General features: G+C 43.0%; 1 protein-coding gene and 1 pseudogene across 1 annotated transcript in view; one reads left to right on the top strand and one right to left on the bottom strand.

The window, feature by feature from the left end:
* The window catches only part of TRAF5 (TNF receptor associated factor 5), a 65,116-nt gene that overhangs the window by 23,950 nt on the left and 16,494 nt on the right, over positions 1–24,672 (bottom strand). The window contains exons 2-5 of the mRNA XM_089677851.1: positions 14,803–15,024; positions 8,758–8,815; positions 6,519–6,620; positions 3,856–4,020 (exon numbers count right to left, since the gene is read on the bottom strand). Coding sequence (XP_089533977.1) covers positions 3,856–4,020; positions 6,519–6,620; positions 8,758–8,815; positions 14,803–15,017 — 540 coding nt within the window. The 5' untranslated portion in view covers positions 15,018–15,024. The remainder of the gene's footprint in view (positions 1–3,855; positions 4,021–6,518; positions 6,621–8,757; positions 8,816–14,802; positions 15,025–24,672) is intronic.
* Positions 21,164–21,284, top strand: LOC149461769 (U2 spliceosomal RNA; annotated as a pseudogene).

The raw sequence follows: 24,672 nt of genomic DNA on the forward strand, positions 1-24,672 counted from the left end.
TCAGTCTTTTGTATGATGATTTTTCAACATTAAAAAGTTATTTTATGTGCATCAATCCATTATATATATATATATATATATATATATATATATATATATATAGAGATATAAATATATAGATAGATGTATGTATGTCTGTGTGTGTGGTGTGTGTGTAAAATTTCATATTCAGCCAGCAGGTGGGAGTAGGCTCCATTTTACTCCTTGTTTATCTACTCACTGGCTGTGATTGACAGCAGCAAACCAATGGCTCCCATTGCGGTCTCTGACTCCGTGAGGAGGGGGAGAGCAGAGAGAGCTTCTGCTCTCATGTACAGTGCTGGATTGAGATTGGGCTCAGGTAAGTATAAGGGGGTGGCTAGGGGGGGGGGTTGATTGCAGTTTTATACCTTAATGCATATAAAGTGCATGCATTAAAGTGTTACTAAACCCAGGACCCTGCATTCACTATATCCGGTCTCCCCGGACCCTGCATTCACTATATCCGGTCTCCCCGGACCCTGCATTCACTATATCCGGTCTCCCCGGACCCTGCATTCACTATATCCGGTCTCCCAAAGTACACACAACATGGAAGTGCAATTATTTTAGTAAATATAAACTGCTAAATACCTTTTCTCATTAGCAGTTAGAGCAGTCTTGTGACTTCTATCAGTGTCCAGCAGAGCACTGGTTAAAGCTTGTAGGAGGAGTTTTAATTTTTCTCTAGGAGGATGCAGAACCCCTGACCCCTCTGTCTGGACAGTGCTGATTGGCCCTGTGCTGATCACATGCACTATCCCAAGAAAAAAAACAAAAAACTTTCTAGCAATTACACAAAACTGAGCATGTGCGGAGTGACTCCACACAAATGTCTTATCAGGAGATCAGAGGGGGACAGTGGAAGAAGGGGAGGATCAGAAAAGACAATCATACAGCGAGTATACCAAGCATGCTTTACTGCATATACAGACTGATTTTACTGTTGTGGGTTTAGTAACACTTTAAAAGGCAGGGGTGGGCAACTGTGGTCCTCCATCTGTTGGTGAACTACAAGTCCCATCATGCCTCTGCCTTTGGGAGTCCTGCTTAAAACTGTCAGTTTTTCAATGCCTCATGGGACTTGTAGTTCCACAGTTGCCCACCCTTGCTTTAAGGTAAAAAACCTTCATCCTTTAGAACCACTTTAAAGCCTAGGTTTAGTTATAATAATAAAAAAAATAAATAAAAATCAGCACAAGGGACATCACTTACTATTAATCCCATGTATCCCTTTTGTTGCTGGTTCCTGCATTCATTGAAACCTTCCTCTATTAATCCCCCCCATCCTGCTGCCACAATCTTCTGGTAGTGGGGGTTAATAGGTCCAACAGACCGATGGCAAGTACTCATCAAACTTCTACTCACCCAAACTAAGTTCGATCTTTCCACCCAGCTCCACAGAAGTTGTACCATAGCTTCTATAAATGAAACAGGATCTGTGAATGGAGGGCAGGTGGATGAATGAAAGGTCTACCCCCTCCACTTTTTTTTCATTTTGACTAAACGTAGGCTTTACAAAATTATAATGTACCCACAAAAACCCATGATAGTTTCTTGTTAAAGTAATTCAATAGAAAAAAAAAAAAAAGATTTTATAAGCATTAATATACAATTATTGGGTACAGTTAGGCCCCATGTACACGGAACGTTTCTGAACGATGGAAACTACTGGAAAACGTAGGTTAAAAATGTCTGTCTAGCCGTGTTTGCATAACACGTTTTTTAAAGATAACCTCAAGAGAACCTCCCAAATGCCCAGAATGCGCTGAAAAGTTGTAAATTATTAACTATTTCAGACTGTTTCAGAGAAATACAGAGAGTAGAAGCAGAGACAGCAGTATGTGTTGAGATAATTAGGTGTTAGTTGAATATTAACATTTCTTTTGTTTCCAAGGGTGGGAAAGGTGTCTGGTGGAGGGAGTCATTAAGGTCACCTGGCAGGGGGTCTTCATGAGGTATTGATGTGTGAATGGTCATTAACATATCTTTTGTTTCCAAGGGTGGGAGAGGTTGAGATTGAGAAAGGCTGTTCTAAATGACCCCACTGGGGGGGATTCTGTCACTTCCTAACACATAAAGATCACCAGGACAGAAAGTGGGGAAAACAGACAACAAGATAATCATCACACAAGAACAACAATGCAATGCAATACATGTTGATCCTGCCAAAAATGCACTGTCCTTATCTCTTCTCTCAGCTGCAATGACGAATATCTTCCTTCCTAATTATCCACTGTAATCCACCAATTGCCCCCCCATCCCACATGTAATGGAGAAGAAGAGAGATGGCAATGTTTGTAGTAGATATCAGGAGAGAAGCCTAGGATGACAACCATGGCTCCCTCCATAGATACAGCGCAGGAGTGAGCATAGACACCCGGGAAAAGGAAGTGTGTTTTTTCAGGATTACCAGGTTAAAATAAAGCGAGAAGGAGCTTGAAAAAAGAAATGAATGCAGGCACCACATGTAAGATGCAATATATTATATTATTGATTTTGGGTTTAGATACACTTTCCTCATTCCAAAAAAACAAAAGCTTGGCTGGAAATAGGCTTTAACAATCTTTTTATTTTTAGTAAGCAAAAATTATATATATAAACTAAAGATATATAGACTATATCACTGCGCCAAAAAAGTGAAATAATTTATATCAATAACATAACTCAAACTGTGACTGGAGCTGCTATTTTAAATAAATTCAAAAAGAACATAAATAATTTAAGACCACCATAAACAGTGCTCACTAATAAGATGCAATACAATCCCCAAAATTATTTGGACTATAAAATAAAAAATTCATAAATAAATATAAATATTACATAAACGATAAAATAAATAAATAATAAATAACACTTCTACCAAACAGTGCAAAAGTGAAAAAAATATCAGTTCATAATATAAAGTCCAAATCTTTCTTTTGTGGATACTTTTTGAAAGAAAGAATTGGACTTTACTTTATATTATGAACTAATATTTTTTCACTTTTGCACTGTTTGGTAGAAGTGTTATTTATTATTTATTTATTTTATCGTTTATGTAAAATTTATATTTATTTATGAATTTTCAATTATTTTATATTCCAAATAAATTTGGGGATTGTATTGCATCTTATTAGTGAGCACTGTTTATGGTGTTCTTTACTTATTTATGTTCTTTTTACTTTTATTGTATTTCTCTGCAGGGCTTTTATTTCTCAGAGAATAGGTGCAGGAACTCCCCACTTTTTGAGTCACCCCCTTGTCTCCACCCTCTACCCACCTCCAAGCATCGTCCCTACGTTCCACCTCCTACCCACCTCCCAGTACCACTCCTTTTAAAAAAATACAGCACCAAGTATCATTGTGGTATGGTGTTTTGTGGTAATTTGTATGTAATGTGTTAATGATAACAAGAAAAGCAGTAAAATACAGTAAATCCCTTGCAGTCAGCAACAATTGATCCCCCTACACAATAGACCCCCCCAGCAACAATGGACCCCCCAGAACAAAATACCACCCCAGTAATTATAGACCCCCAGCAGCAACAACAGATCTCCCACCGGCCAGCATCAATAGGCCGTCCAGCAGTCAGCAACAATAATCTCCTCCCTCAACAGGAGATCCCTCCCAGCAAAATCGGACCCCCCCCCCCGCAACAATAGATCCCCATGCACAAAATAGATTTCCATCAGTGACAATAGATCCCCAGCAGCCAGCATCAACAGACCCTCCAGCACACCCCAGCATCCCTTGCCATTACATACATTCAGTGCTGGAGGTGCCGGAACTGCATTGCCGCTGAAAAAAAGTCCTGTTTCTCTGTATGCGTTGATGTGGAGGAAACCCTCGTATTACCTGAAGGTCAATTGATGCCATGCTTTTGCTGCAGTATTGGCATGCCTCATCTCTTAGCTCGCACTGTGTCAATAAATGGGTCTCCAGGTCTTTTCTGCAGACTTTGTCATGACATCCATTGTTACTGCACAGAACCGCTTCATAGGAGCACTGGGCCAGATGATCCTGCACAAGAATAATACAGTGAATTCAGGTACTGGGAGACTTCAGTGCATGGCTACACTCTTACCCCCCGGGTTCACACCTATGTGGCCATGTGGGCCCAGTTTTACGCGGACACGAGAGCCCATTCATTTAAATAGACACCGTGGTGCCCGTGACACGCAGGGAAAGAAGTCCCTGCACTACTTTGGAAAACAAAGCCCACACAGGAACCTCGGTTCCCAGTACGGTTGCATTTCCCAGTGCGGGCGGCATGCCATTAGAAATAATGGCACCCACCCGCGGGTCCGCAATTCTCTGTGCGGGTGGGGCGGCTGCACGGATTTTCATGCAGATCTGCAGCGGCACCACCCGCATACATGTGAACCAGGGGTTAGGCCCCGTTCACATCTGGGGATTTAAAATTGCGGGCAGAATCTCAGAAATTCTGCCTGCGATTCCAAATCGCACTGCAATCCTGGCAAAATGCACTCCACATGTTTGTGTGGCATTCCTTTTTAAAGGCACCTCAAATGCGGTGCAGTTTTGACGCGATTGTTGTGCAACAAAAATGTTACCAGGGGCGGACTGACCATTTAGAAACTCGGGCAGTGCCCGAGGCCCGGGGTCAGTAGGGGGCCCCATGAGATGCCCCTGGTACCTTTTTAATAGGCTTTTTTGAGTTTGGGCAAGGACACAGGGGCCCCATGATCCCCTATTGCCCAGGGGCCCCATGAGTTGTCAGTCTGCCCCTGGTTGTTACTCTCTGTGGTTACAGCCCTGCAAGGCCGCTGGTTGTTTTGGGTTTTTTTTTTGTTATTTTATTTTCAAGCTGTATGTGCTTACATATGCAAAACTCAATAAAAAGGATTTTATTTAAAAAAAACAAAAAAAAGAATAAAATGAATGAAATGAGGTGCGTTCATCTCAGGTATACGGGATTCTGATGAGGACAGCTGAACACCCGCTACAAACCTTTTTTTTCACCAATTCAAAATGTTTGCAGCTAAAAGTTTCCTAGTTTGCCAGGATTGCTGTGTGTTTTGGAATCGCAGGCAGAATCACGGCAATTCCGCCCACGATACCAAATCCCTAGATGTGAATGAGCGCTAAAGTTGGCTAGAAGCACTTAGATTTTTTTTTTTTTTCACCAGCAGGCTGGTAGGAGAAAAGAATCTTGCAGATTCCTCCAGCTACACTAAACAGCCCAGATAGATGAATCTCCCACTGCTGCAGCTATCACCACTGGCAGTCAAAATAGCCGAACAGTGCCTGCATCTGATTGGACGTAGGCGCTGCTCAGCTAACAATCTTCCTCCTGGCTCCCAATGTTAAATGATGTTGGGTGGAAGGGTGGTGATAGGGCCACCAACAGAGCAAACATTGACCAATGTACTCTGTGTATAACCAGCTTAAAGCGCATTTCCAGTCAAACTGTAAAAAATAAAAGCCAGCAGCTACAAAAACTGTAGCTGCTGATTTTTAAAAAATGGCCACTCACCTGTCCCTCGATCCCGTGGTGTCCTCCCCGCAGCCCATTTCACCGGCCGCCCTGTGTTCCCGGTGCTGGCACCTTCAGTGTGGGCACCCGGTTGTTACAGCTTGTGGCTTCACACCCTCCTAGGCGGCAGGGCTGTGCATAAGGGGGTACCGCCTGTCCTCCTGAATGGGGCCCAGGCCAGCAGAGGGGCCCAGGTAGCTGGGTGAATCGGATGTGGGCAGGGAGGGTGATTGGCGTCTTGGGGAGGGGGGGGGCAATTACTGGAACCAATCCCCTGTATGGCTCTCTCTGCAGCAGCTGAAAGCTGGCCTCTTCTCTCCCTTCTGCCGGCTTTCAGCTGCTGCAGAGAGAGCCATATTGGGGATCGGTTCCAGTAATTGCCCCCAGCCACACCCATCACCCTCCCTGTGCACTATAGATTTCCCCCTGCTGTCCTGGCCCCCCTGTGTACCCCCACAGTGCTGCCGGCTTCCCTCCTCTCTTTTCTATTGGCAGCTGCAAGCACACAATAGGATCATTCAGGATAAAGAGTGGGGTAAGGGTCCAGTAGATATGTCACTTTTACCAGCCCCTTTCTTGAATGAACATAATGAGTGATCAGTACCAATCACTCACTGTGTTCAATCATAGCTGAAGCATTGTAAAATGTGGTTTTTTTTGGGGGGGGGGGGCTGTCAGGTTGGCTATATGGGCCCCATGGTTTTTAACAGCAGACCTGCTAGGTGGATCAGGTGGGGGGGGCAGTTGAGTGTATACAGACAGGGTCCGTTTACTCCTGACCACCCATAGGTAAGTAGAGAGGGCTCAGAGTGGACACAGATGTGTCATCCACCCGCTCTGCTCCGATCAGCAGGGGATCTGTTGGTTTGGAACAAGCAGTGCACTGATCTATGCACACTAAAAATGCCATAGTCCATAGTCCTTTTGGTCCGTGAGCAAGAGAGTGTGGCTACATTCCTACAGACAGAGACCACCAAGACGGATATTCTATGGTTAAAAAAAAAAATAATAAATCCTCTACCTGGAACCTCCCAAGCATTACTTTCACATCACATTCAGGGGCATTTCTGCAGAAAACCAGTAAGTTCAGGACTTCTCTTTTACAGCAATTGTCTTTGAATATCTGTAAAGGAAAAATAACATGATCAGCGTTCCTATTGTGCTTCTACAAAAGCGTATATTTTTTTCACTGTTCAAAACCCCATCCATACACTGAATTACTTAGGGCCGATTAACGCCACCTGTGGTGCAGGAAACGTGCGTACATGTGCGCTTCTTGGACTGCATGGAAGCACACTGCCCTTATTAGATGTGAGCATGTGCCATTAATAGTTATTAGCAACCCAAGCCCATTTAGCGAATGCACACATTTTGTGGCCACCAAAAAAATGCGTGGTACTCCAGTATCATGCAGTATGTTGTGGTGATATTTTAAAAGTCGCAGCTGCCATACTTTTTGTGCATTCCCACACATTTAGCAGCCCATTAAAATAAATAGGCTGTGAAAGACACACCAAATGGGAACATGAATCTTGGTGCAAACGCCCCTTAGAGTGGATGTATACCTTAGGTGATATATCGGCGCTGGAGAGATGGGGTTAAATATAACAGTCCCATGGGTAGTAGGGAGGTAGTCAGCTATTAGGATAGCACAGTCATGAGGCAGCACCCTATAGAGTTAAGCTGGACTCTGTAGTGGAGATAGGGGCGCCGGACTAAGTGCAGTATTTGACAATCATTTATTGCACACAATGGTATGTAACTCACAAGAGGCAAGTAGTTAGTAGGTTCTTCTGGAACCTTTTCTGGATGACGTCTCTATGTACCCACGCCTGCTAACTACTTACCACTTGTGAGTTACATACCATTGTGTGCAATAAATGATTGTCAAATACTGCACTTAGTCTGGCGCCCCTCTCTCTCCTCTTAGACATATACCTTAACTGACCATTAGTTTACTTGGAGCGGTTGTAAACCTCTGACATGTATCATGAACAAAGCATATCCCTCTATAGTGTTCATTTGTCTCAATCCAAAGCACTAAGTGTCTATGCTTCTTCGTTCCTCTGCCATAAGCATGAGTCACTTCTGACAAGTTTTCCTGACACCAAGAGAAAAAAGGTGACGGGAGGGACTGCAAGCACTCAGCCTGTGATTGACAGCCTCAGCCTCTGTTCTTGTGTGCTGTATAATGGGGTTGTGTCCCTTCCTTCTAATCAGATCTCACTGAGCCATGCAGAGTGTAACTTAACCACTTCAGTACCAGGTACATTTACCCCCTTCCTGCCCAGGCCAATTTTTGGCACTCTCACAGTTTGAATGACAATTGCGCGGTCATGCAACACTGTACCCAAACTAAATTTTTATAATTTTATTCACACAAATAGAGCTTTCTTTTGGATTTTTTTGTTTCTGCAAATTTTGCAAATAAATAATTGTTCTTCATAAATTTAGGCCAAAATGTATTCTGCTACATTTCTTTGGTGAAAATAACCCGAATCAGTGTATATTATTTAGTCAGCAGATTATGGTATATATCTGAAAATTGATCAATCCTGCTGTACTGATGGCACTGATCTCATTTCTTGAGGCCCAAAAATGTCAGGACAGTACAAATACCGCCAAATTACCCTTTTTTGAAAGTAGACAGTCTGCAGTATTTAGTAAGAGGCATGGCGAGTCTTTTGAAGTTGTAATTTTTTTGTCATAATTTTATGGAAAATTAAGAAATGAAAAAAAAAAAAAATGTCATCATATAACTGGTGTGGCAGTGATCAAAGATAAGCTGTACCCAGGGGCAGACTGACCATTTGGAAACTCGGGCGCTGCCCGAGGGCCTGGGGTCAGTAGGGGGCCCCATGAGATGTCCCTGGTACCTTTTTCATAGGCTTTTTTGAGTGTGGGCAAGGACACAGGTGCCCCATGATCCCCTATTGCCTGGGGGCCCCATGAGTTGTCAGTCCGCCCCTGGCTGTACCCTTTGGCGACTGCCTTGCACACTTGAGATGATGCATGCAGTACTTGCTACAAGGCTCTCAGGTGATAGGGATCATCACCTGTCATTCTTCATGACTCCCTGAGCTTGGGGAAGCCTCAGCAGTAAAGCAAGTCTGTGATCCCCAGCTTGCATTCTTGTTCCACTGCAATAAAGCTGAGAATATTCAACTTCCAATGACATCTCTGGAGTAGCTGAAGATTGGCGTGTCTCACCCAGGAATATGGGGGACTCACAGCTATAGTAATCTTAGAGCCAACCATACCTCTTGAGGTTTAATGTCTTCTTTGTCGATAGGACACTGTGATAAGATATAGCATTCACTGCAAGAGAAACACAAGAAAGGATGTTACTTCTAAAAATTTGCATTGACTAATTATGACTATCAATAATAATAATTCGAATATGTAATTGGTTACATTCTACTATACATGTTAAAGTGAGTCTTGCTGGTACAAAAAAAAAAAAAATGGTCATAAATTCAAGAAGATGTTTAATACTCACTTCTCCTAATGTAAGCAATAAAGAAGCAATTTGTAGTGCAGGCTGAGAGAGGAGCTTTAAAGTGTTAGTAAACCCACAACAGTTTATGTAAATTTATAAATTATTGCAAGTTCTTCCAGCTGAAGACAAGCAAATCCTGGAATGCAATTCAAGTAACACTGTACTGTACTTCTCAAAGCAGTTAGCAAACAAGAGAAATATGCATTCTGCTACTAGGAGGAAATGCAGGGAAAGACTCCAGTTTAGTATGCTTGTGGGCTCCATCTTGTAGCTCCTACAGCTGGATGATTGTTAGGATACTAGGATACAGTAGATTATTTCTGTCCTCCTCTTAGGCCTTAAAGTGTTACTAATCCCACAACAGCAATATCAGTCTGTATATGCGGTAAAGTATAATTGGTATACTCACTGTGGGACCTAAGGGGTTAATCCCTCGCATTGTGTAAAAAAGGCTGTTTGATCCTGTCTTCTCTGATCCTCCCCTTATTTTGCTGTCCCCAATCCATCTGCCATAGTTAGAGCAGCAGTGGCAAGTCTGCACATGCTCTGTTTGGTGTGTATTGCTAGAGAGGATGCATGTAATGATCACAGGGCCAATCAGTGATGTCCAGACAGAGGGTCAGGGGTTATGTAGCCTCATAGGACAGTCAGAGGAGAATGAAAACACCTCCTACAAGATTAACCAGTGCTTGGTTGGACACTGATAGAAGTCACAAGACTGCTCTAACTGCTGATGAGAAAAGGTGTTTAGCAGTTTATATTTACTAAAATAATTGCATTTCCATGTTCTGTGCACTGTAGGAGAGCAAATTTAGTGAATGCAGGGTCCTGGGTTTAGTAACACTTTAAATATCTTTTTTGCAGGTGGTACTTTTTTCTTTTCTAATAATTTTTATTAGGTATATCAAAGAAATTACAAAGAATTCAAACACCATTACACATGACAATATGTAACAGTTGCTGCAAACAAATAAGTATGAGCACAAAGAAAATGAACAAAGGTAAGTATAATATTCCCATGAGACAACACAGGAGGCAGAGATTGAAGACATACAAGGCATTCATCCATAGACCACGTCCTATGCCACACCTACGTCAATGTCACAAATATAGGGAGGGCACCAGGACAACAGTAACCCTGAAATGGTCCCTCCTGCACTTAGGGTTGGTATTAAATCAGAGTTAAAGCACACTTTAGCTATAGGTGTCTAATTGTTCTGAACACCCTCGTTAGCTATGGTTCATGTCTTAAGAACGCAGACCTGTGTCTGTTGAGCGCTCCACACGCTATCATTCAAAATGTCAGAGGAACTGACCAAGGTAGATGAAAGGAATAGAAAAGAAAGAAAAAGGTAGAGGGAAAAGTGCAACTCATCCTATATGTGGTTTCAGGTAACATGAGGCTCTAGAGAGGTCTTTAATCCAAGAGTTTCAGATTTTCTCAAAGAAAGCAAGTTTATAGTGCAGAATAGCCAAACGTTCATTAACCACTAGCCTGCCGGGCACTTTCACACCTACCTGCCCAGGACAATTTTCAGCTTTCAGCACTGTTGCACTTTGAATGACAATCAACACTGTACCCATATGACATTTTTATAATTTTTTTTTTAGACAGGTATCTTTCTTTTGACGGTATTTAATCACCACTGGGTTTTTTTTATTTTGTGCTAAACAAACAAAAAAGACTGAACATTTTGGAAAGAAAGTTTTCTTCATTTCAGTTTTTTAAATTTTGCAAATAAGTAAAGTTTCTTTTTCACTGATGTGCGCTAATGAGGCTGCACTGATGTGCACTAATGGGCACTGATGAGGCTGCACTAATGGGCCCCAATAAGCCGCACTGATGGGCCTCGATAAGCCGCACTGTTGGGCACTGGTGAGGCTGCACTGATGGGCCCCGAAAAGCCGCACTGATGGGCCCTGATTGGCGGCACTGATGGGCACTGTTGGGGCTGCACTGATCATCAGGACACTAATGATCAGTGCCCTGATTATCAGTGTAAACAAAGCGCAGTCAAGATTGCCAGTTATCAGCAATCCTTTCCTCACAGTGACAACGCTGAGGAAAGGAAGAGCAGGTAACTGATAATCTGTTTATATGTTGTCAACTGTGATTGGACACAGCTAATCATACAGTAAAGGGGAGCTGTGATTGGATTGGACCTTTACAGAAATATGTGATCAGCTGTGAGCATGCCCGATGCGCACCTCAGGGGGCGCGCACAAGGCGTCTTCTCGGAGGACGCCTAAAGGTGCCTTCCCAGAACAAGAGAAGTGCTCTGTAGCCATCATTCGGCTATAGCATGGTAATGACATGGTTAACCATGATCCACAATGGCATGGCATTTAGTAGGTTAAATAGAATTGCTGGGGATTTCCGTGACCTGGCAATAGAGTTTCTAGCTGTTATAAAGAAATATGCTAAAAATTTCCTTGTGTGTCCTGATGTCCCCTCCACTGGATGGCCCAATAGTGCCCGTTGTGGGGATTTAATGAGGTTTACTTGGGTGAGAGAAAAAAAAAATGTATAGGTAGGCATCCACAGGAGACCTTTTTTGACAATTTTTATGTAACAGCAGAGTCAGTTTAAAGCAATTATTGAGATATATCTTCTTAATCATAACCTTAACCTAATGGTGGCCATACATGGATTGAAATTTGTCTGGTTCGGCAAGGACCGGCCACATTTTGATCCATCTATGGCCTCCGCAGTTGAACACAAGTCGATTGGTAGATTGACTTCTGTTCAACTGCCCTGTCGGTTAAAAGTCACCTCGATCAGCGGCTGCAGTGTTGATCTATGTATTCTGACAGCTGTGGAGTCTCCCTGCTGTCAGAATAGAATCACACAGCTGGGAGGATACCCCCCATCTACCTCGAATGTGTGGATGGGGAATTGAGTCAGTTTTTTTTGTTCAGCCTACTAGCTGAAAGAAAAAAAATATTTATTTTATTTCAGGTACTTATATAGCACTGTCAATTTACGCAGCGCTTTACATATATATTGTACATTCACATCAGTCCCTAACCCTCAAGGGGTGTACAATCTAAGGTCCCTAACTCACATTCACACATACACATACTAGGGCCAATTTAGAGAGGATCCAATAACCTACAGCATGTCTTTGGAGTGTGGGAGGAAACTGGAGTACCTGCAGGAAACCCACGCAGGCACAGGGAGAACATGCAAACTCCAGGCAGGTGGTGCCACGGTTGGGATTTGAACCAACGACCCCTAGTACTGCAAGGCAGAAGTGCTAGCCATTTAGCCACTGTGCTGCCCAAAATGAACCATATATAGCCAAGCTTATCCCTAATGCTAAGATAACCCCTTCAAACCAAACTCTCCATCACCAATATATCAGGCTGTACCATACTTACATCCCACATCTCAAAAAACACTGATTTTACAGTTACAATTTTAAGCTGACCATTCATGACTCAGTTTTTTTCCATCAGCCAGCGGGCTGATCGTAAAAGACTGAATGGATTTCCTCATCTACACTAGCAAGGTATATGGAGAAATCCTCCTTACTGTGCTAATAAATTCTGAGAGCGGGGACTCCTCCAATCAGCTGCAGCGATGATCAAACAAACATTTTCCAGCAAGCTTGTTCGTGAGAAGTCAATCATTACAACATTAGACTTTTTAGTCCATCTATGACCAGCTTTAGTGTCCTGTTAAAGTCTTCTATCAATTTACTCTCTTAACCATAATTTTTACCTAATCCCTAATGCTAAAATATGACTTCAAGCCAAATGTAACATCTTCTGCACCAAACTATTAGGCTGCATCATGCCTCCATGTAGAGTTCACCCTCATAGGAGTCAGCTCTTTAGGTCCCTACGGTCCTTTTTCCCGTAGTGGCACCCGCAGCCAAAGTCACTCTTTTGGCTCAATGATCAGACTAGGGCATTCGTTTTTTAGGCTTTATAGAAGAACTTGAACTTAGATAGATATAGTGTGACTGTGGAACACTCCAGCAACATGAGGACACTAATCTTCCTCCTAAGAATCTGAGCGCAGTCCTTGCAGCAGCAAATATTGAGCTGAGTTTTACAGGACACCAGGAACAAAATCCCCTTTTAAGGAACACTGACTTTTAAGCAAACGCACCAGGGGGATAATGGCAACACAGTCTCAGGGATTTCTCACACTGGTCTGTACTCACTAATGTCCTTGGATAATTGGATGCCTCCTTCCAGTATCTTCCAGACACCTGTTCTATGAATTCTTCAGGCCAGATCCCCAAAAACAAGTCCTCCAGCCTGCTCCAGTGTATTTCAACAGAATAGGCCCCAGCTAGCATAGCTGAGACCTCAATGTGCAGTAGAAGGCAAGCCTGCCCAGAAGGGGCAGTGATTACTCAATGTAATGAGGTGAGCTCTATGTGATAATTTTGGTCTTTTCTGTGTTTCACTGGCTACAGAGTTGACAGGTTCTCCCTGTCCGCCGGGAGGGTTCTGGAAGGCAGTGGACTGGGACAGAATCAAATTAGCAGCTGAATATTTATGCAGTCTTAGCCAATCCCTGGGGGATGGTGTCCAGATGGTTGCTGGGAGGGAGCATAAATAACCTGGGGTCTAAAACAAAGGGGTTCTTGTGTCCCTATTGCAGACTTTCCTTCATTTCCTGAAAGGTAAAATTATTTCCAATGGGACAGAAATTGAGGGGAGATCTCTCTAAAATAGCCCTGGATAGCAATAAAAATCAGATGGGGCAACAACTCCATCCTGTCTAATTCAGTGGAAAGAACATTGCCCTTTCCTAGGAACAACCCGGGAAACACAGTGCATTAAAGCCAAAGGAATGCAGAGGCTGACACACCCCATTCCCTTTGCATTCCTCTTGCCATTGCTTGTCTGTAGAAATTGCTCACAGACGAGACAAGCTGCAGTTATGAATTAGCTGTCTCCTTTCTAGCTGATGTCAGAACAACCATGGGAGGAGCACCTAGCAAAGATAGAACTATAAAATAAAAATTATAATGATAGATCTTTTTTAATTGTGTGATTATTCTGAATATGAAATGCTGTCTCTATAGCAGCCTCTCTCAACCTTTTGATTAGGAGGGACCCTTGAAATACCTTTCAGGTCTCAAGGAACCCCTGGTAATACATTATTATCAGTAATAGTATTAAAATTGTGAATGCAAAAAAAAAGAATAATGAAAATAAGAAATATGGCCAGAAAACAAAACACAGAGTGAAAATTGTAGTGTTCCCTCTCACTAGTGGTCAGTGAAGTGCCCCCTTTCATTTGTGGTCAGTGTAGTGCCCCCTTTCATTAGTGGTCAGTGAAGAAGGGCTGCCTTATACTGGTGGTCATTGGGAGGAAGACCCCCTTACAGATAGCTAAAAAGAAGATTGGAGTCAATGCTTACTTATCTAAGCAAAAGAAATTTCTCAAGTTACCCCTAGCAACCTCTGAAGGACCCCTAGGGTTCCACAGAATCCTTGTTGTGAAAGGCCGCTCTATAGACATGCACCCCTCTGATCAACTCATCAAGGGAGGGGCAATTGGACACCCCCCAGCACCAGTCTCATTCTGAGGAAACAATAATGGACACCCTCCATCCCCCAAATATATCCAAGAGATCACTATTTTCCCCAAAACAATCAGCTAGGGATATTGTATGAAATTCATACACATGAGGATCATCCACTGGTTTGGTCTTTTGGTGGGTAGCTCAGAGATGTCCCATCACATCTCTCCAAATGTAAAAATAGACTTTGTGTGTTTTACAGTTACTCAAAAGTATTGTAACCCGCCAGAAAAGTGGAGAAGATTGTAGATAAAACTCACTTGTTCCTCAGTACACAACTATCACAGAATCGGTGACCACATCCTGTTTGGTGAGGATTATGCAGAACTTGGTGGCAGTTCGCACACTTGTATCGATCTTGTAACTTGTCCACAAACGTGTACTCCTGCTGGGGCTCGAAGTCCAGAGACAGCCCGGTGTTGGAGTTCTGACGGGCCAGCTCCAGAGGGTGTACTGTCTTCTCTTCAAAAGCCATGTCGCAGCTGTGCTGACAGAAGAGGAAAGTGACACACGCGTTACAATACTAACCTGAAAAAGTCATCAAATGTCAAGCAATGTGTACTGTACATTCCAAGGCGAGAAACATACAATAACCTAAGACCAATAAAGCAACAAATGGTTTATTGGATGTATACAAGATCAATGTTGATAATATTATCACTGAGTGTTAAAGCCAAGCTTCTGTACATAAAAATACAAAAAAAACCCTCCCTTGCAGTGGGGCTGCACCCACACGGCAAAGGTTAAAGCAATGTTAAAGCTGTATTAAATCCAAAAGCAAACATTTATTATATTGCAGCTTACCAGTTTTTAGATGTGATAGCTGCATTAGTTTCCTTTTTTTTTAGGTCTTTGTTCCATTTTAGCTCAGCCAACAAGCCTGTTTTTCAAAAGAACAAGCTTTCCAGCAGAATACATCAGTGTATAGGGATGACCCAAACCTCTTAACACTGGCAGGGGTGCTTACAAAGATCAGCTTTTATTTATTAATGCAAAACCTCTTTTAGAGCCTGGATGCTGGATAGAGAGTGATGCTCAACTTGTCTCTTCAGAATTCCCCATAGGTATTCGATTGGATTCAGATCAGAAGACATACATGGCTACTGAATCACTCTCACCCTGTTCATCTTCAGAAATGCATTAGTGGCCCTAGATGTGTGTTTTGGATCATTGTCAAATGTCTTTCAATATAGAGCAGTACATCTGTGAATTCATGATACCATCAATGAAATGCAGCTCCCCGACACCAGCAGCACTCATGCAGCTCAACAAAAGGACACTGCTACTACCATGTTTCACTGAACACACCATGCATTTTTCTTTGTACTCCTCGTCTTTGAGACATCATACAGGTTTGAAGCCATCCGTTCCAAAAACATTTATCTTGGTCTCATCACTTCAGAGTACAGAGTCCCAGTAGTCTTCTTTTTCAGCATGGGCCCTGGGAAATTCTAGGTGGGCTTTTTTGTGCATGGGCTTTAGGAAAGGCTTCCTTCGTTGACGACACCTATGCATGTCCATTCCTCCGCAGTGTACGCCATATTTGGTCATGGGAAACAATCACCCCAGTTTGGCTTTCTACTTCTTTAGCAGTGAACTTGCATGGCGATTTTCTTCAACCCTTCTCATCAGAAGACGCTCCTGTCGAGGTGTTAACTTCTGTGGACAGCCTGGACGTCTCTGTGTGATGGTTGCAGTTCCATCTTTGTTAAATTTTTATATCACTTTTGCTACAGTATTCTGACTACACCTTTCTTGTGTAAAGAAATTATTTTCTTTCTCAGGCCTTGTGACACTTCACTTCCATGTAGCGCCATTGCTGACAGCATGAAATGGGAGGGGTTTTCTTTGTTAAGTAAGGCCCTTTATAATCAGCTGTCTGCTGGACACCTGTTTAATGAGTAATTAGATTCACCTGTAGTTGAATTCTTGTTAATTAGGATTTTGTTGTCTAAAATTTAGCTTTGCCCCTAAGACTTTCATTAGGGTGTATTCATTTTTGCAACATGGTCTTGAATGAATTTGTTAGGAAAAATACTTTTTTGTGTGTGCAAATTAACAAATCTTGTTTGCAATCAATGGTCCGCATTTGTGGTAGTATTTTGTAGTATAGTGTCCCATAGAAAATGTTGATTCTGAAAGGAAAGTAAAGGTTTTCTGACAAATCTGTTGGGGTGTACTTATTTATGCTGAGCACTGTGTGCATGTATGTATATATATACATACACATACTTATACACACACACTAATATATTGCTTGTGTCCTAATTGTATATGCTATATTGTATTTTTTTATTTGCTTTATTTTTTTTATCCCCAAAGTGGAGTTACCATTAAATATTGCATATGTCCATTTACAGACAACAGACGGAGTCCCAGGCTCCTTTTGGCATGCTTACCTATCTCTTCTTAGCAGCTGTGTGTAAATAAAATGCCTTTAATATACATAGGCAGCAGGTACTAGGACGGAAGAATACCCAGTCACACAGAAGGAAGAGGACTCAGATTTTGCTCATTCAACAGTGATGAGAACCCAAAAAGGGGCTGAAGCACGGGGTCTAAAGAGCTGCCTGCATTTTGATGCTGGCGGCTCCAAGATTGCGTCTCTGTGATAGGCAGCTACAGAGGAGCAGGCACAGATACACTACAGAGCGTCTCATACGGCACTGGGGTTCTGGGTTCACAGGAACTGAAGGGACAGCAGGCTTAGATGACAAGAGTCTTTAGCCGTGCTGGAATGCTCTGGGTGTCACAGGGTGCAGGCTGGAGTGCACAGGGGCACTGGAGGACAAAGTGCATGTGGTCTCAGGTACACTGGTGATCACTTGGAAGATTCAGTGAAACAATTAAATTAAATGGACCATAATAGATGTCAGACTGCTTAATATTGAAATGTCTGTGCGGTCTAATATGTTGCATTAAAGCGTTACTAAACCCCGGACCCTGCATTCACTATATCTAGTCTCCCACAGTGCACACAACATGGAAATGCAATTATTTCAGTAAATATAAACTGCAAAAATACCTTTTCTCATCAGCAGTGTATAGCACTCTTGTCTCCTGACCCTCTGTCTGGACAGTTCTGATTGGCCCTTTGCTGATCACATGCACTCTCCCACGAAAAAAAACAAAACTCTCTAGCAATACACACCAAACTGAGCATATGCAGCTTACCACCAAGGTTCTGTTCTATCAGCAGATGGATTGGGGACAGTAGAAGAAGGGGAGGATCAGAGAAGATAGGAGCAAACATCCTTTTTACACAATACAGAGGATTAACCTCTTTGGTTCCACAGTAAGCATAACAAGCATGCTTTACTGCATATACAGACTGATTTTACTGTTGTAGGTTTAACAACACTTTAACACACATTATGTTCAGGCTGCCCATTCCAGTGACTGCACCACCGATGTCCTAAAATTGGACCTATACTATTTTTGGTGTCAGTGTGTTACCGTACATTTTGGTGTGCTGCGATGCATGCGTGTTGGGGTGCCATTCAGAACAAAAAATACATACAGTCTGAAAAAACTTAATAAAGCTGAACACACATATTACTTATCTGGCCTGTCACTATAATAGGCTGCCTCACTGGCCAATACAAACTGTGTGTGTGACAGCACGGGACCAGTGTATGGTCTGATATTACTGGAGGTGATCTGGGCAGTGTTGTCCTTCAAGGGGGTTTATAGCAGGGTGGATAAAAATCAATGATTTTTAAAAAAAAAAATTTAAAAATCAGATTTTTTTTATTTAAATCGGATTTTTTAAAATAAAATGCTTTTTGAGGAAAATATATTACCATCCAAAGGTTATTCCATCATGAAATAAAGATTAGTTTTTTAATTATGTAGAATAAGGCTGTATATGTTTAATTTTTTTGGTAAATAAATTCCATGAATCCATTCACAATGTCATGCTCTTCCAGAGGTTTTTGTAAGATTATTGGGCAGTTTCTCTGCCTACAAGATATTATCACAGATGCTCGGTTTACTTTTGCAGTTCTCAAAACTGAATTTGACTCAGCGGAGATCACATGCCTCTTCTTCACAGCAAAAATGTTATAACGTGAACAGAGTTAAGAAAAAGACCTTCATCCTAACTTCTACAAACCTATGAATACAGAATCAACCCCTTCAGTGCTAAGTTTCAAGAAGTTCAGTGAATAGAATAGAAACAATATTTTTCTGATTGTTTGGAGTGGAATAGATCTGCACAAGAAGAAAGTGAAACTAAGGCTACGTTCACACTAGCCTTGTGTGCAGGCGGCAGAGAGGCGTTTGGGAAGCGTTTTTACCGCTTCCCAAACGCCTCTGCCAATTCTGCACATTACAGCACATGGTGCTGTTCTAACAGGAGCGTTTGCGTCGCGTCGCGTTGCGTCGCGGCAAAACGGACGCCTCTGGTCGAGTCAGGAGGCTTTGAAGCCTCCTATTCTCGTCTATGGTGCCGCTCCGCAAACGCCCGGCCGGCGTTTGCGGTGCGGTTGCGACGCGGTTGCGGGGTGTTTGCGGAGCGGTAACACCACTCAAATGCATTATAGGCGTTTGTGGGGAGTTATTAACACTCGGCAAACGCCTAGCAACCGCCGCTAAACCGCGCATGCGGCGTTTGGGGAGCGTTTGCCGAGCGTTAAAAACGCTCCGCAAACACCGGACCAAAGCTTGCCAAACGCTATAGGGGCGTTTGGCAAGCGTTGGCAAAACAGCCTAGTGTGAACGAGCCCTTAGTGTGAGGAGGAAGGGGCTGACAGTCTAAGTTTCTTAAAATATATATATTTTGTTTAGCCAAATTAGTTACCAAACATGGATGTTTGTTTAGGCAAATAACATATGCTGGAATGTTATTGTTTCAGTTGAATAAATCTATTTAAATTGTTATTATTAAGGTAATGATTATTTTTCTCCTTCCTAAGTACAACAGAAAAGTTGTCCAAATATGAATGATTAACCTATAGTAGTTGGCATCACAGCCATGAGCAAGGGGGAGGAACTTCCCCAAAAATGTGTTGGAATTGCTCATCACCTTTGAACTGTCAATTTCAATAAGCTTGTTAAACAGAAATCTCAAGTGTTGTGAACTTCTATACCGAGTGCGCCTCTATCTAAGTTCACTGGCCAATAGAAATGTTTAGGAGCTGAGATAGCATGGGAAAGCTCCTTCAAAACAAGGAAATGCACCAGAAGGAGCTTCAGAACAACCTGGCACTGGGGCAGGTATGTTCAGGCTCATGGCATACGAGCAATGGAAGCATCCATGTTTCCACGACCAGTTTCCTTTTTCTTAAATAAATACATAACTAAGCTAAAGAGCATGTTTCAATATTGCTTGCGGTTCCAGCATAAGTTCACCTACACCCACGTGTCTGTGCTATGGAGGTAATAGAGAATTTTTCCCCCTCCAGGGTAATCTATCCAGCCCATAATCTACCAACAATTCTGAATTTACTAATACTTTCCTGTTGACATAAGAGGCTACCTGACCAATGTGCTCTGTGGTAAAAGTACAGAAGAGATCAGAGATTAGCTGTGGAAAGACGAGCGCAGAGCCGGTAGAATACAACTTCTATACTGTACAGGAAGCTCTTCCTGTGTATAAAAAATGTACAGTCGTCACACCTTTGTGTACAGAAGGGGTGGTGGAGGAGCAGAATGTTTGCAGCGTGAAAATAAAGACCACCCAAAACAGATCATTCAATGTTTGCATGGTTGCCGGCATTGCAATTTTCATACTGTCTTCCGATTTCTCTCCCACCAGTATTTCCAACTTTTCTGCCCTGGCTATCACAAGACAAAATGATGGTATCACACTTTACTGATGGATTCTCCATAATGAAAAATAAATAACAAATAATCCATCTGTGGTGTATTGCAATTTTTTATGCTTTAGCAAATAATATGTCACCCATGATGGGTTCCTTCTTGGCCTTTTGGCTAAGATCAAGTGTAATATCTGCACCTTGCAGTATCCAGGAGGGGTGCACCGCTGTCATTCAGGCTTTATGGCTGGGATGGCTGGCTGTACAGTACCACTGCTGGTATGATGGGGGTTACGAGGGATGGGGCATGGGAGTAATTTCCTAGTGGTGGAACCTGAGGGGCCCAGTGCCTCCCAATCTGACTGTGCTACCTTGTCTGGTAAGGGTCTTAGAAGGCCTGTGGGGGTTTATTTACTAAAGCTGGAGAGTCCAAAATCAGACTCACTTCTGCATAGAAACCAATCAGCTTCCAGGTTTCATTGCCAAAGCTTCATTGAACAAGCTGAGGTTAGAAGCTGATTGGTTTCTATGCAGAAGGGAGTCTGATTTTGGACTCTCCCGCTTTAGTAAATAAACCCCGTGGTGTCAAGCACCCCCTGAAAGTTGGATCCTGGGAGTGCTATAGGTCTGATAAAGCATTACTTATCTGGCCTGTCACTATAATGGGCTGCCTCTCTGGCCAATACAAACTGTGTGTGTGTGACAGCACTGGACCAGTGTATGGTGTGATATTACTGGAGGTGATCTGGACAGTGTTGTCCTTCAAGGGGGTTTATAGCCAATGAAAGTATGGTGTAGGTTAGCCCTGTCAGGGTCTCAGCTGCTGCCTCTCTGATAGCAATGGATATGTCACCCATGATGGGTCACTTCTCGGCCTTTTGGCTAAGATCAAGTGTAGTATCTGCACCTTGCAGTAGCCAGGAGGGGTGCACCGCTGTTATTCGGGCTTTATGGCTGGGATGGCTGGCTGTACAGTACCACTGCTGGTATGATGGGGGTTACGAGGGATGGGGCATGGGAGTAATTTCCTAGTGGTGGAACCTGAGGGGCCCAGTGCCTCCCAATCTGACTGTGCTATCTTGTCTGGTAAGGGGCTTAGAAGGCCTGTGGTGTCAAGCACCCCACGAAAGGGGGGATCCTGGGAGCACTATAGGTCTGGGACCCCACTGTGTGAAACTGCACTAGGCTACAACACCTCTTGCTTTTTTTTCTGCACTACGCCTCATGGTCCAGGCCTTTTGGCCAACACAGGGACAATTTTTGTTATCGAACTGCAAGGACTAGCCAAAGCACCTGTACTGACACTTTTTTATTTTTGGATATTTATTTATGTGCAGTACCCTGCACTTATGTATGTGTTTTTTTCTTTCACTTAGGATGAAGGGTGTGGGTCTTTGGGACTACTCTAAAATCTAGAGGAAGGATGGGCGGCCATCAGGTTCCTTGTCTTGCTTCGAGACAGCCCCTCACCTAGTGCTCGCTGGTCGGGTTTGGCTGACCATGAGGAGAGTGGTCCACTGGGCTTTTAGGCTTGGTGGACCTGAGTGTGCCTTATCCCTGTAAAGAGTGTTGTGGGGTCAGGGAAGGGTCCTTCTTCTTCGGGAGGGGACTAATAGACACACTCCAAGTGCACTTTGTTTTGTTTGTGTTCATATGCTTTTTTTTGTTCACTTTTGATGTTTAGTTTTTGTGCACCACACCGTACGTGGGCTCCTAAAAAAAAAAATAAAAATGTGTCACCCAGTTTGGGTTTACATTTACTTTAATATCTCATCCACTTTATGTGTTGCCCAGAGTTGCTGGTTGACATCCCCGCCATATAAATGAGTGTGATCAAGATTCTAGCTATTGTTACATAGGTGGTGTCCCTTCCTGAGGCCGTATTCATTTTATTTAGTTTTTCGGTAAATCAGAGTCAGAGTGTTACCTTGTTTGCTTGTTGTTCAGGAAATGGTAAGTGCCTATGAGTAATTGCATACAGTTGTAGTATATAATGAGTCATTGGTCTGCTCCGATACAGCCGTACACCAGCAGATCTCACTCTGTGGACTGGACTTTGTAGAGGAGATAACTAATAACAATTCAGGGGTTTTCTGTACATAGGGCAGAACACTTTTCATCATTTATTTTTGTTGTGCTCTCTACTCATGGAAGCTACAAGGAACATTTTTCACACCTTTAACCCAACATTTTCAATAGTTTTTGTCAGTTTTTTTTTTTTTAAACAATTTGAAAAAAAGAACAACTTTTTCCCACATTGTATAAGTTATACCAGAGCCCCATTTTGCCATGCGTTGCTGCAGTGCTAATGGGCCCTAAAAGTGTTCCTCTAAATTTAAAAGAAAACCAGCAAAAGGCACAGATCATAAAGCAACCCGGGATTTCATATTCAACAGTCAGACTGCAAGAAGAGATGAGAATTGAACTTCCAAATGCTGAATCATAAATTTATAAGATGGTCATCGGCCATACTTCTATGTGGCTAATGGTTTTGGCATTGTTCCTGGTCATATCTCAGAGCCTCTCTTAAAAACATTTTTTGTGAGTCCAACTCCAGGATTTTTATATATTTTAAAGTAAAGTTGCCCAGCACAGGGGACGAGGGGTAGAAGATGGCAGACCTTTTTCCATGTTTCCCATTAACTTGTTGGCCGCCAAGTCTGGGTCACATGGGAAGACTACCCCTGGGGTGGGTTCTTCTGGGCTATGCTAGGCACCTGTAACAGGGTCACTGCCTCATGCATGGGGTACCTTTTTCATTACTGCCCTGGGACAAGGCTGAGGCTGCCATTGGGGAAATACTCAACCTTACTCTCAGAGATAAATGCACACCGTGTACTCTTCCATAGTAACTGTACTCCAGTTAACTCTTGGGCTCTCGTGTTAATGTGCACCCTCACTGTTGACTTACAATTAGGAGGAACACGTTGAGCCTTGTCCACATCTACCTGTCCAGCGTTCTCCACTACCTCTCTCAGTAGCAGAGTGGGCCCTGCCATGCACCTAATGCGGGCTCCATACGTGCACTTGACATAACTCTTGAGCTTCCGTACCTCTGTACAGGATGAAACCTTTGTGGTTTCGATCTGTTCCCATTGCTATAGGAGACAGACCGTGGTCAGAAGGAGTGGCGACAACATCTTCCTCGCTGCTAGAGGCCATCCCACCTATAACAGGTAAACGCTAACAACAGGCTGCTTGACTGACTGTAGAGTTCTGTTACCCATGGTAACCACTGGCTGCACTGTACCAGGATGACTCTTAAGTGCGGTCTCTTCATACCCCAATGTGCCTTGTGACCCAAGTTGCAGATTAATGTGTAAAATGTGCTGGTTGCTTGCATTGCACTCATTTAAGAACTTCAGACCAGGCAAAAGGCAAAGTTTGAAAAGCTTACTTAGAAAAGGTGCAAACAATGCATGAGTCCAACATACAAGGAGAGTCCTTTTCCCTAGGTCCCTAATCCCTAACTCAGATTTGTGTGCTTCCCTGGCATACCTGCAAAGGTAGCGTCTGTCTGTAATAGAGTCTATATCATGGCAGTCCCCAGTAGCTGGTATCTTTGGGGTGAAACACCAAGCTTCAGTGGCTTCCCACATCACTGCAGGTTCCAAGATGATAGCAAATGTAATGTCACGCTCTCTCCAGCCAAGGACTAACAGCAAGAAGCAAAAAGCTCCTGGCTCCGGACCACTGTCCCTTTTATATATCCAGGATTAGTAGGTCAGACACAAAGGGGTTTATTTACTAAAGCTGGAGAGTCCAAAATCAGACTCCCTTCTGCATAGAAACCAATCAGCTTCCAGGTTTCATTGCCAAAGCTTCATTGAACAAGCTGAGGTTAGAAGCTGATTGGTTTCTATGCAGAAGGGAGTCTGATTTTGGACTCTCCAGCTTTAGTAAATAAACCCCAAAAAGTCTGCCAAAAGGAAAACCCGGGAACTAAGGTTAACCCTAACCCTCTGGTCTGGGACCTCACGTAGCTCACTAAATTGCAACCCGCTTATGCAGTTGTGAATAAAAAAAGAGCTTTCACTGCAATACTTAAACCGGCCATAGATGGATTGAAATTCCTGCTAAACCAGCCAAATTTCGATCTATCTATGGGAAGGCTGGTTGTACTGGACTCAGTCTATCAATTGACTTTAGTGTAACCAGCCTTTCGGGATGGGGTTTGTGCGATCACTGCCGGCGGCTACAGCCACCAGCAGTAATCATTGTATTCTGCCAGTGGGGAATTCTCCCTGCCAGAAGAACACAAGATCACTGCGGGAGGGATTCCCCCAGTGATCTGACTCTATTGATGGAGGAGTCAGGCAAATGCATGGTTGAAGGCAACCCATGGTTGAAGGAAAGAAAATTGCATAACGT

The sequence above is a fragment of the Staurois parvus genome, unplaced genomic scaffold (genome assembly GCF_062004578.1).
Source record: "Staurois parvus isolate SC_StPar_1 unplaced genomic scaffold, SC_StPar_1.0 ptg000192l, whole genome shotgun sequence".
In the NCBI taxonomy this organism is placed as follows: domain Eukaryota; kingdom Metazoa; phylum Chordata; class Amphibia; order Anura; family Ranidae; genus Staurois; species Staurois parvus.